The sequence below is a fragment of the Cyanistes caeruleus genome, chromosome 1 (assembly GCF_971803275.1).
Source record: "Cyanistes caeruleus chromosome 1, bCyaCae1.hap1.1, whole genome shotgun sequence".
Classification (NCBI taxonomy): domain Eukaryota; kingdom Metazoa; phylum Chordata; class Aves; order Passeriformes; family Paridae; genus Cyanistes; species Cyanistes caeruleus.
The window spans coordinates 118866151-118879112 of record NC_141701.1 but is presented as its reverse complement, the minus strand read 5'-3'; the positions used below and the strand labels follow the sequence as shown (position 1 = coordinate 118879112).

The window sequence follows — 12962 nt, the reverse complement described above, 5'->3', positions numbered from 1 at the left end:
TCAGTACTGTGAATTGACTTCTTGATATAATAGTTTTGCTAAAGCCACCAGGAAAACTTGGTTTTTCTTTCAGATGTTTCTAATCCCTATACCAACCTCTATTTAAGCTTTGAGTTTAAAAATGATGAATTCTCTTCCATCTCTTCTCTTTCCTAGGATGAGGCAAGTATTTTGAAAGAGCAGCTTCGGAAAGCCGAAGATCAAATTCAGGCTAGCAAACAAGAAGCTGTTCTAATGTCAAAAGAGCTGAGTGATGCAGTGAATGTGCGGGATAAGACAATGGCAGATCTTCACAGTGCACGTCTGGAAAATGAAAAATTCAAAAAGCAACTTGCTGAAGCTTTAGCTGAACTCATAAAAATCACAGCTCTGAAAAATGAACAGGTCAGTAATCTATATTTATAAAACCTTTACTGAAACTTTACTGAAAATAGGTTTCTGGATGATTAGTGAATAATTATCAAAATTTTCAGCACTCAATATATTACCTTAAATCAAGTGCATGTTAGCTCATTTGGAAGTTTGGTCAGAAAGGAGGTTTCTGCTATTACTCACATCTACTTCTCCCCACACTATTTTCACAAAATAATGCAGTACCTATCTTACATTATTTTGAATCCTGTCCCTGTCTTAATTCTGTTAAGTGAGCCACAGTAGCATTAAAAATTCATTCAAATAACAAAATGTATTGGTAGAAACATGAGTTGTTTTATAATGTTCTTTTCTCATCGATAGATTCTCTCTGAATTCTTGTAAGTCCTTCCAATGTTTGTGATCAAAGTTAATTTGCTTTAAGTACTTACAAGTACAAAAACATTACTGTAATGGAAATTGCCTTGACCTTAGTCTTGGATAAAAATATGGTGAGCTAATATATGTTTCATCTTTTTGATTAATGTGAGCTTTATCAAGGATCTTCAGTGACTGTAACTGTATTGCATTTATTTGCTACTAAGATTACTATGTTGGTGTGACTGTTAGAAGAAAATATATTGAGCTGAACACAGTTAAAATGATACTGTAATATTTACGCACCCAAAAGAGTATTATATTTAAAATGTCAAAGGATTGCATGTTATTTTCTCTCAGAGTTTCACTTGTATACAGTGTGTTTTGAAATGTATCGTGAAAGAAGTAGCGAGTCATCTGAATGCCTCAATTTACCCGGAAGTATCCGAGCATGGCCTGTGCCTGGCTGCTGGATGTGGTTTGTGTGGCTTGTGTATCAGTGTTGTGGCCCAGTGGAACCACTCCCTGGTGAAATCTAGAGTGTGAGGGAATAGTTGTGGACTGTGTGCTTTTGCTCTGTGGCTATACTTGTCTGTAGGATAGCTGGATCACCCTCTGGAAGGTGTTCAGACTTTTCCTGTACATTCAGAATTTAGGTACACATTAATGACCCCATAAAAGAAGAATCTCCTTTACCTGCCTCTGGTATTATACCAGCACCTTTTTACATCCATCAGTGTGTCCTGCTTGGAATGAAGTTCAGCACATTTTCTGTCTCTCTCTGTGCTCTACTGCTTGTGCTATTCCTTTCTTTCCCACAAAGAAAATAGGAGCTTCAGTACTTATATGGAGCATTACGCTTTTTTAATTGACAAAAGACGTTTTGGGAAATAGTGGTGTTTGAACAAAAGGAAGAACAGTTTCAATTTTTTTTTTTTAAGGAAGCTTCGAATGCAGTGGAGCAGGAACTACGCAGAGAAGTTGAAGATCTGAAGCTTCGTCTCCAAATGGCTGCTGACCATTACAAGGAAAAATTCAAAGAATGTCAAAAACTTCAAAAACAAGTAAACAAGTTTACAGAACAGGCAGTAAGTAGAATGGGATAAATTGCACTTGCTTTTTTGGTAACATTTCAACAGCAGTTTAATTTCCTTCTCTGATAACAAATGCTTTTAGAAAGGATTAAAATGTGTGGTAAGCAATGACTCTTTACCATTTTCTTTCACAAACTTATTTGTGAAATTACTTCTGTGATTCTTTTTAGGTAGTTGTCCAAACCACGCATAGAATTTATAGTAGCTGGTGTAGGAGCCCATAAGCATTGTAATAAGCATTACATTGTTCAAGGAAGAATTTTGAAACTGAAGGTGTGAAAATCCATAATTACTGCGTCTATCCAGTACCATCACAAGAAAGCCCAACAAAAAAACACAAGCCCAAAAGTGGGGGAAATGGAGAACTTGAAGTAGGATTTAAAAGCCAGGTGGGGAGGAAGTCTCAACACAGTATGGAGTTGTATTCCATATGTATTTCGTAATCTTATCACTCCTCCAAGATCTGTTTCATAAATAAATGAATCTTATTCAATGATGATACAAGTCTTAGGCCACCTAGTAACTGAACCTGTCAGCCCACTTCAAAGAGATTTGAGAGCAGAATTCTTCAGAATTTTTGTAAAAATTAGAATTGGAGAGGGGATCAAACAGGGAAAAGGCCTATGCTCAATGGCAAGATGTGCAAATATGAATTCTTAAAAAAACCAGACTTAAGTATTTTTCTTATCCACAGAACATTGCATAGAAAGGTCATCTTCTCGTCCAGAAGGTCAATGGTGAATGAGGTGTCACATCAGAACATCTATGGCTTTTCCTTAAAAATCTTTATCTTTGGCAATGTTGTACATCTTAAAGCAAACATCCAATTTCATTGCTTTCGCACCAGAGGTCCAGCAGACATTCCTGATAAAAACCCTATTTTTCTAATGAAGTATGAGATTTCGGCTAGTGAATTCAAGTGTAACTGATACTCTCTAGAAAATGAGATTTTTTTTAATAATTTGCTTAGAAATTATTCTTTTTACGGAAAAGGACCTTCGTCAAGTAAGATGATAAAAATCATAGTCTGAAGCAATTTCAGTCATCAGTAGAATTAAATGTTTTTGTATATTTATTATTATTACCTACTGTTTAAATGAGCGGTTCTGTCTAATTTTGGAGCAAATGATACATTTTTCAAGATGCATTTCTTTGTGCTTTGGCTTTCATTTAATCAAGCACCAAAACAAAATTTCTTTTCACAAAGAAAACTGCAGGGCATCAACAGAAACTGACAGATGCATCTAACATTGAGACAGCTACTGCCGTCCTTACAGACAAAAAGTTGTCTGCATCTCCAGGTATCAACAGCTTAAATTTTGTCTGTCTTTATAAGCCTGAAAATGTTGTCTGTGTGAACTAATAGTCACTAATAGTATTTGTAATATAAAATAGGTGGACTTGTTCTATTTAATTAAAGTATTAATTAGAGATGTGAAGATTGAGCTAAATATTTTGTCTCTTACCAAGTGGTAACATTCATAAATAAGTTCATGTGTCAGTTTAGTTGCTATTTACTAATGTCAGTAGAACTGAACTCTTGAGTTTCTGCTTCATGGTTAACAGAGATGCTTTTGCAATGCTGAGGAACAGTTTATTTTAAAAAAATCTTACTCAGATTTTCAATTTGAGTATAATAGCACAGTCATTTTGCAGCCATGTTATTATGACTATCCACTATAACATTCTACTGTAAAATCAATCTGCTGAAAAGTTCTGATTATGTGATGGCAAGCTCAAGTCTACTGACTGTATTAATGAATTTAGGAGTAGTGGTTGTTGTTGTTGTTATTATTATTGTTATTATTATTATTATATGTTTATAATTATTATGAACTATTAAGTTATTGCAGAAATAATACTCTAAAACTTCAATATGCAATAGGTTAAAACTAAGGAAGAAATCCTTCACTGTGAGGGATTGGAACAGGCTTCCCAAAGGAGTTATGAATGCCCCATCCATGTGTTTAAGGGGTGCTTAAGGCCAGGTTGGATGGGGCTCTGAATCTGGTGCAGCGGAAGGTGTCCCTGCCTGTGGCAGGGGGATTGGAGCTAGAGGTCCCTTCTAGCCCAAGCCATTCTTTGATTTTATCATTCAGTTTAAACTGATAAATGCCAAAAAATGCTGATTAGCTTTTTCTGTGTTATTTTATAACTGACAGATTCTTGCTCTCTAAAGACCAAAGGCTGAAATTTCTATCAGTTTCCTTCTGTCTAAATTAAATTCAAGCGTTTCTTAAAACATACAATCCCAGCAAGCTCAGCAGTAGTGTGTGATGAAGTAGTTTGCTGAGGTATTTCCATGTTTTTATGTGAGAATAGAGTGATAGAATTAGAATGATAGAATATATATTTTGGTGTTTGCTTTGTTTCCTTGGGAGAGTACTACATATGTGTGTATTTATGTTGATCTTCTCTCAGTGTGAGAGAACTGAACACAGACTTGCCAGTACGGTTGCTAATGTTAGAATAATTATCTTTGGTTTGGATAACATAGAGCACTCTCTTTTTGATGCACTCTCAGATTTGGGCTGTCATCTCTCTTGTACAAACTTTATGGAACAAAAAAAATCAGCGTTGTTTTTTCCTTCAATGTTTGCAGTTAGCCCCATTTCATCTGACATAGTTTCGGAATCCGTGGTAAAGGAGCAAGTGCGTGAAATGAATAAAGAGATTGCTGAGAAAACAGAGAAGTATAAGAAATGCAAGCAAATGTTGGCAGTAAGTAAACAGCTGCTTCAGAAAGCTGAACAAAATGTAGCTGTAGGTGTTAAGCCTTAAAACCACAAGGCCTACCCACCTGGGTTGCCTTCCTTGTTTGTGTGATACACTGTGATTATGGTAGAAATTTTAACATTAGAAAACACATTTTTGTTCAGTCAGCTCTTGACTATGTGTGGTTTTAGAGGGTCCAGACAAGGAAAACCAAAATAAAGTAAAACAATTGAGGTTTTAAATACTTTCTGTTCTTATATTAAGTGTAATTGCTTTTATAAATCAAATACAGCAGGTAGCTGTAAGCCAACTGATGTTTGGAAGTGTGACAGTGTTGATCTGATACACTGTCCAGAGCAAAGTAAGTTTTCCCTATCTGCCTGTCATGGTTTTTACAGTGTTTTCACACCCAAGTGGGTGCTGCCAACTACCTTGGGCTCAGTCATACATAAAGGCATTTATTTGGTTGTCTCAACCAAAGTTGACATTTGATTTTCATTTAACCTGTTTGGGTGTGTGTATGATGGTGGAGTATTGCATCAGTGGCACTGGTGAAAAGTTGAGAACAGTTTAAGAAATTAATTCTTGTGTTGTCTGTCTTGTCTGTCTTCTTTTTCTTTTTTTTTTTTTTTATTTATCACAGTGATATTATTCTATTTTAGTAAAGTTTTCCAGGATGTAATAATTGTCCTGTAATTCTGCTCATGACCCTATACATGGAAAGCCTGCATTGTCTTCTGAGGGCTGTTTATTCCATAGTGGTTTTTGAAGAAAGCTTTGCCTTTGGCCTTCTGGATGAAAGATACTTAGGTTGTAGAAGTCACTTGAGAAAGGTTTTGTATTGAAGTGAGGTACTTGAAAGAATAATCAGTATAATCAGAATCATAATAATCAGAATAATGTTTAGTAGTATTAGGGTACAAAGAAACTTGAAACTAAACTGCTAAACTAAAGAGAAATATCAGCTTGTTGAAAACTCAAGGAAAGAATTGCCTATTGGACATCATTTATGCAGTGTTCTGTGGTCCTGACTATTTCAGAGTAAGGTTTGTAGAAGCCATTTGTGAATGGTCTCATTTTAAAAGCATAGAGTTAACAAAATGACATCTTTGGGGGTGGGAGGGAAAACCTCTTAAGACTGTAAATATTTCATGCCATGGTATAAACTACTTTAGGATGAGAAGATGAAATGCAGCGTTTATGCTGATGAATTAGCTAAACTGGAGCTGAAGTGGAAAGAACAAGTGAAAATCAACGAGGGTATAAAATTACAGCTGGCAGCAATGGAGGATCAGTATAAAGTAAGTTACAGGTTTTGTTTATGACAATTAATGGTTACCTCTTATCATGGTTGCTTATTTCTGATATTTCAAGCAATAGTGTGCTTTAATAAGGAAAGCACACTAAATACATTTTTGCTGTAAATACAAATTCTGATCTTGAAGAAACAATATAGTCTTGTAATACTTCTTTTAAAGTGAGAGAGGTCTGCTAAGATCTACTACCCAGCTGGCCATCAGTCTTTTAATACTGTGGATTTAGACAAACCCTTACATGGCATTATACAATTGCTGTATTGTGTAAGCAATACAATAGTCTTGTATTATGGGAAAAAAAGGGCAAGGGAATTCTAATTTCCTGCTGCTTACTGTTAGGAAGATTGATTGGTGTGTTTATCTAAAATCTGTATATTTTTTATTGGATTACCAGCATAGTAATGTCTAATGCATTTTATCTGAAGTCAGTAGAGAAAGAGGAGTGAGCCATTGCTTTTAAAATCATGCAAGAATTTAATTTGGAGAACCTCAGCTATAGTCTTGATAGGGTGATGTAACGCTTGCACCAGAAAGTCAAGCATAATGGGCAGCTTTAGCTTACAAGGGGCCTTAATCTTTGAGGTTATGTGATAGTAATGCTTATGCTGAATTAGCTTTTTAGGTCAATATAGATGAGATAATAGCAACAAATGTTCATGAGACCAGCTTTTCTGCTGGTTCTCAGTCTAATGGTGATAATGTAGTTGACTCTGTTGCCTGTTTTTGCCCATTGTGGTGAAAAATTATTAAACTGAACTGTGACTGTATTAGAACCCCTTTTTATTGGTAATTGCAGCACTTTTTCTTTATAAAATTCCAAATTACTCTACAGTTTATTTCAGTACTCCATAGGCCATCTTTTTCTGAAACTTTCTAAGGCTCTAATTTCAATTTTATTAAATGCATGACTCTTTGCAGTTTAGTTTTCTAATTAGCAATGATCGATTGCCATGCATAATTTAATGTGAAGTAAGTTTAACATCTCAACAGAAGGTGTAATAAATAATTGGTTCCACAATTGAAAGCATTTTAACTGCAATTAAAAAATTGCTATAATTCAGGAGGGTGCAGTTGGTAGAGAAAAAATGAACTTTTCTTCCCAATCAGGAGGTTTTACTCCATTGACCTAAACTAGGAGAAGGAATTTCAGAATTGAAAAAAAATTATAAACAGTTATGCCAAGTATTGAGCTTAGATACTAGAAAAATAGGGGAAGAGACAGTCTTTAAATGAACTAGAATACAAATAAAATAGTCCTTTGTAATGAGAAGAGATTATTTAAATCATCATTATGAAGCCAGGAAGAATTGTGTAATGTGTCAGTTGCGCCTCCTCCCAGAGCACCCAATAGTGACATAAGGTAGATGTTTGTGAAACAAATTTAATCTTTGAGGCAGGAGTAGCTTTTGGTTCTCTCAAGTTCTGTGGTGGGACATATGAAATGCCATTTCTTCAGAAATAATGAGATGAGGCTTGCAAACCTTCAGCTGTGTCTGAGCAGTGGTGTGCCCCTCCTGCCATTGGTGGCATTGATACTACTCATTTTTGATATAGAATTTTTCATTTTCCACAGATTTTTCACTGAATTTTTTTTCAGTGAAAACAGGGAAATAGTTTCCATCACTGATGCAAGAATCTTAATCTTCTTTTCATATAGATTCAGCTGTCAGAAAAAGAGAGACGAATAAAGGAACTGGCATCACAGTTGGAACTCTTTACCAGTGAGAAGGTATTGTAAAACATTCTGAAATATTAATGTTAATGTAGAAGTTACTCTGAGGTGTATATATGGCAATTAATCAAAGCCAAATTTTACTGAAAAGTGAAATAATAATATGTCTTTATTACATTCAGATAGTATTGCATGGTATTGTGCAAAGTTGGGATTTTTCTTTGAAACTTTATCTGATTACAATTCCAGTATGAAGAGATACTTAGTAAAAACAGACATTTAAATACTGATAAACTGAAACAAAACTAAACATTAAGATCAAGCTACTCTTTTTTTTGGTAAAATTCTAGATTGTCAAGTAGTTGGTATTTAATTTATCTTCTTTTTAAGCCAAGGGTATAATTTTTAATAGATGTCTCATATTTTTCTAGTTCAAAAGAAATCAAATTAAAGTTTGAGTTTAGTTGAGGCTAGTTTAGGTGGAGGGAGTAATTTTAAACACCACACATAAAAACCCCAATAATAATAATAATAATAATAATAATAATAATAATAATAATAATAATAATAATGATGTTTGAAGCTTATAAAAGCTTGGAACTTTTTCTACCAAATTTGTAGATACTTGCATTACAAAGAAGAATCAAAATGCTGTGCTAGACTGGACCCATGATTTTAAAGATTAAACATGGGGTAGTAGTAAGCAGCATTTCAGTTTATACTCATTATCAGAATTTTGTGTATAAATGTCACCAAGCTTAGCTTTCTAAAAAATGTTCATTTGCTGCCCCTTCAGACTTACGAAATTACTTTGTCTCTGCTTTATTTACATACTTAGATAGCCTTTGGGTTTTTTTGGTTTTTTTTAATCAGTCTCTACCCTAGTTATCCAATTTCTGGCTAAGGTTTTTTTGAATCACCTTTTTACAGTCTGTTTTAAATGTATGTCATGCTGAAATTAAAGTACTAATGCTACTGCCTCTCATTTTAAACTGCTTCTGTATTACAGAAGAAATTGGTTTCAAAAAGGAAAATATTGATGTCATTGCTAGTTAATTGTTCTTGCTTTGTCTTGAGTAAAGATGACATACTTAGATTTTACACGCTCACTAGAACATGCAATTCTAGCTTTTTAATTTTACCTGTTTTAATCATATGTTCCTTTTAGTTTATAAATCTGAAGTAACACTGGCCCAACTTTATATTGTAACTAGAGGAGGGATGCCATCCATTACATGAGGTCCTTTTTTTGCATTTGAGTAGTGTTTTGTTTTCAGAGTGGTTATTGATTTTTCCATTTTTCTGTTCAAGAAGTTGATCTGAAGTTCACCTGTTTGAAGGAGAAAACATACTAAATTATTCCTTTTTTAAACAGACAATTCTTATGAACTGGCAATTGGAGCTTTGTTTTAAAGTTTCAATTTAAAGTCTTTTGGGGAAAAGACACACTTCAGTCTTTGAGGGTTTTATTAGCATCACATCAGCAAATATTAAACATGAACCCAGATTACCCAGAAGAAAATACTAATCAGAAAGAGCATTACTAGAAAGCATGTCTTCCTTAACAGTCCCTGTTTTTTAATTATAGTTTTCATATTTATATCTCAGATTTTTTGCTTGGTTCTGAATCTAAATGGCATATTCCTTTTAATATTCATGGCATATTGCTCTCTATCCCTTAACCCACTTTGCTGAATGGGAGGATGAGAAAGATTTTTATTGGGATAAATTACAGCTGATGCATTGACCACACTAAAGTCACTTTAATTAGTGTCTTTTAAGATCTGTGCTGGCTTAGCACTGTAGTGTTTTCTAAGTTGTAAAACCTCTTTATAGTTTGTAATTACTATCATATATATGGCTTACATGCAGGAATCTAGAATTTCAAGTGTATTCATTTTTTGAAGAGTTGTGTTCAGTCATTTCTGAAAGAATGATCTGATACAAATATTGCTGTTAAATTCAGAAGAGATCCAGTGCAGTGTATTTAATAGTTCACTAAATATCTGCCACTCATTAATTCATAGGAATTATGTCAAATATGTACAAAGATGTGCTCCACATACTAAAATGCTGCATTTTTAAATGGTATGGTATGATACGAAAAAAATAATTGTTTTCTTTTTAATTGTAACTTTTAAAAGCTTTACTCACTGCGCATTATCTTTAGTTGTTATTGTTAATCTACCCATTTTTATTGATTTAGCTAATTTTTCTTCATTATAAAAAGGATGCAGACACTTGAAAAACATGTTTTTCTGTTTATGTAATTAGAACTAACTGACAACAAACCAAGAAAAAATAAAATCTCTTTAAAACATCTTCATTGTATTTTCTTCTCTTCATGGACTATTTTTTGTATTTATGGTGTAAATGGCATAATACAAAGCTGAAAAGACAGTAGGAAGGTTAGCAAATTTTTTCTTTTAAAAATATATTTCATAATCATTTCAAATTCTACTAGGACTCCATAGGTTAACTACATTTTGAACTTTGCATTATTTAGGAGCTTGGCAGGACACCAGGAGATCAAGCTGGAAGGATGATGGAAGGACAGACTTCACAGCAGGCATTACTTTTTCGCAACCCATATTCAGAGGAAAATGGACAAGTTCCTGCAGTGCCAAGTAGACTACCAGTATTGCAATATGGAAACCCTTATGCAATTCAGGAAAGAAGAGGTAAATACATTTCACACTCCCCAATATAATTTCTCCCTTGCTGTTTCAAAAAGGATACCTCATTTAATGCAGGTTAAGTACCAACAGTCTTCGTTCAGACTGGTTTACAGAACGTTTTCTGCCTGATGAACATCAGTAAAGGGCCTTTGTTTTATGATGGGAATCAGTAAGGTAAACAAAGTTTTAAACACCTTTGAAAGAAGCTGATTCTTTCCTATTGTTTCATATTATCTAAACCAAAAATGTGTTTAACTCTTGATTTTTAAAGGTAAGGTAGCACATCTGTAATCTCAAAATACAGTCTACTGAACAAAGATGTCCTAATTAATTTTTCTTCAGATGGAGCAGATGGCGCTTTTAATCCTGATGAGATCCAAAGACCACCTGTTAGAAGTTCCTTTTGGGAGCTAGAAGATGATGTAGTGTGTAGCCAGCCTTCACGCAATCTCAGTCGACCTGATGGTTTAGAAGATCCTGAGGATAGCAATGCAAGTTACCTTTTTTGTTATTTATTTTCCTTGATACATTTACTGATGAGTTAGCAAGAGTTTCACATAGGTTTTCCTTCCATATCTGATAAGCCTGATTCATTGTTATGTAAATTTGGAATTGGTCTTTCCTTTCCCTGAAAAATATTTTTGCTTTATGTGAAGGGGAAAACTCTACTGATGATAGTACACTTGTTCCCCTAATCTCTTGAATTACTGACAGCTTGTTTTGATATAAGGAAGTAGCTTCTTAATCTTTTTAAGTACTGAAGAAAAAAAAATTCAAGTAATCTCAACTCATGATTTTTCTCTCCTGGTGGTAGAATGAGAGCTCAAAATGTAGCCACATCTCACTCATTTTATAATAGAAATATAGGAACTAAAGTGGAGCAGAACAAATAAAAATGTAAAAGATTCAGATACCAGTATTTTCAGTTAAATGCTGGCTGTAAATTTGTATCCTACTAGATACATTATTCTAATATGTTAATCTTTTGTTCTGTCTTCTGCAACTCTGCATTTATTAATTTCCATTTTGAATACTTTTTGCAGTTGGACATATATTTGAAAGAGCTTAATTGACTGTTGCCTAAAGCTGATTAAACTGAAGGAGATATATTTGCACTGATGACTTTTTTTTGGTTTTTTTGTTAGGGCTTTGTATGTTTCAAGTTTCTGGATAGCTTTTCTTTTTAGTACAGTTAACTTACACGTTGTGGTTTAAAAAATTGGCTTCTATAATAAATTGGATTGTATGTCTTCATTTAAACAGGAACAGACCTGTTACTTTTTCTTATTCCAAGTACTCTTGCACCTTCAAAAATATTAAACAAGAAATACCTTTCTGCAAAGTATTGTGCTCTTTGCAAGTACAGTGGTATCATGACCTGTTTCTCATTTAGTCTAGTTTGCCACATTTAATTGCTATTAACCTTTGCGGAAACTGATCAGTGTTCAGACAGGCATGATTTTAGCCCTGGTGCTCAGCACCTGTAATGGAGAAAAATGTATTTCTCCTTACTACCTTTTGCTCCTAATGTCCATTACTGTGAATAATTAGAGAAACTGTCAGAGCTTTTGCAGCCTGTTCAAGATCTCGAATGTGAGCTTAATGCTGTCCCTACCTTTACTTCACATTTTGCATATTTAATCTGATCATTCTTGACGTAGCTATTACATCTGACAAGCTCTTCTCTTCTTTAGTCATCTGCTGCAGTTTAATTAGCAGGGTGTTCTCTCTGATCTATGTGCTTTGCCCTCTTGCAAACCCAAGAGAAACAGTGCTAGAGTCTTGTGCTCGTTTGCAGACACAGCTTGGATTTTTGTAATGAGGTGGAATATAACAGGCTTAAATGAAGTTCAGCTTGAGAAAAGGTGCCTTTAAATCAAATAACTTGTATCTTTATCTTTTATTTGCAATTGGGAATCAGTTGCTTGTTCCTCACCAGACAGACTGTATGTGTAGTGCAGAAATTTATATGGAAATTAGAAGCTGCAGGAATCTTTCTAGGGAGACTTAGTAATATGCTGAAGATAAAACAGTTCTGAGGCGGGATGTAAATAAATAACGAGGTGAAACTTCCACATATGTAGGCGATTCATTATAAAGAGTCTGTCATTTCTGCAGAAGAAACAGCAAATATAAAATGATGAACATGAGGAGATTACCATTTCTTGGACTGATATTTAAGATGTAGTTCTCTGCATTTTTTCAATCAGCAGGATATAGAGCCTTTTGCTGGAGGAGGATTCCCTCCCAGAAGAAAAGGATTGGTAGGCTTGCTGCTTTGTTTAAAATACTACCATTGTATGGACTTCTGCTGTCCTCCTATCCACATTATTATTACTACACATTATATTAGTTTCAGAAATTAAGGGTGTTGTAGTCACTTCCACCTCTTCAAGGCTAAAAGATCTGTTATCTTAGATAAATAAGGTAGACATGTTCATCATCATAGGTGAACCACTACCAAAACAGCCATGAAGAGGTGGAAGTGACTACAACACCTTTATTTTCTTAAACTAATATAACACAAGATATTCAAATGCATCAGAAGTTTTGTGCTGTTGTGTTCCAGTTTGGTTTCTCCCAAAATTTGGTTTCTTAGAAATGGGCACTTCCATGTCAATGGTTGTCATAAAAATCCTTCAGTTCTGTATGACTGGGAGGACTTTCCAGCATTCTTGTAGTTTTGACTTTTAGAACTCATAGGTCAATTAAACTGTGGTTTCTGAGAGTTCTGTGTTAATAGTGCCAGCTGAGCATG

At 34.3% G+C, this 12962-nt stretch overlaps 1 protein-coding gene across 11 annotated transcripts in view; it reads left to right on the top strand.

The window, feature by feature from the left end:
* The window catches only part of TAX1BP1 (Tax1 binding protein 1), a 56318-nt gene that overhangs the window by 38127 nt on the left and 5229 nt on the right, over positions 1 to 12962 (top strand). For 6 of the 11 annotated variants that reach the window (XM_086852910.1, XM_086852878.1, XM_086852899.1 and 3 more), the window contains 8 exons: positions 157 to 384; positions 1671 to 1817; positions 3031 to 3124; positions 4426 to 4544; positions 5714 to 5839; positions 7512 to 7583; positions 10033 to 10207; positions 10547 to 10695. In XM_086852910.1, the coding sequence (XP_086709036.1) occupies positions 157 to 384; positions 1671 to 1817; positions 3031 to 3124; positions 4426 to 4544; positions 5714 to 5839; positions 7512 to 7583; positions 10033 to 10207; positions 10547 to 10695 (1110 nt within the window). The remainder of the gene's footprint in view (positions 1 to 156; positions 385 to 1670; positions 1818 to 3030; positions 3125 to 4425; positions 4545 to 5713; positions 5840 to 7511; positions 7584 to 10032; positions 10208 to 10546; positions 10696 to 12962) is intronic. The other 5 variants (XM_086852950.1, XM_086852928.1, XM_086852925.1 and 2 more) reach the window with 1 other exon arrangement.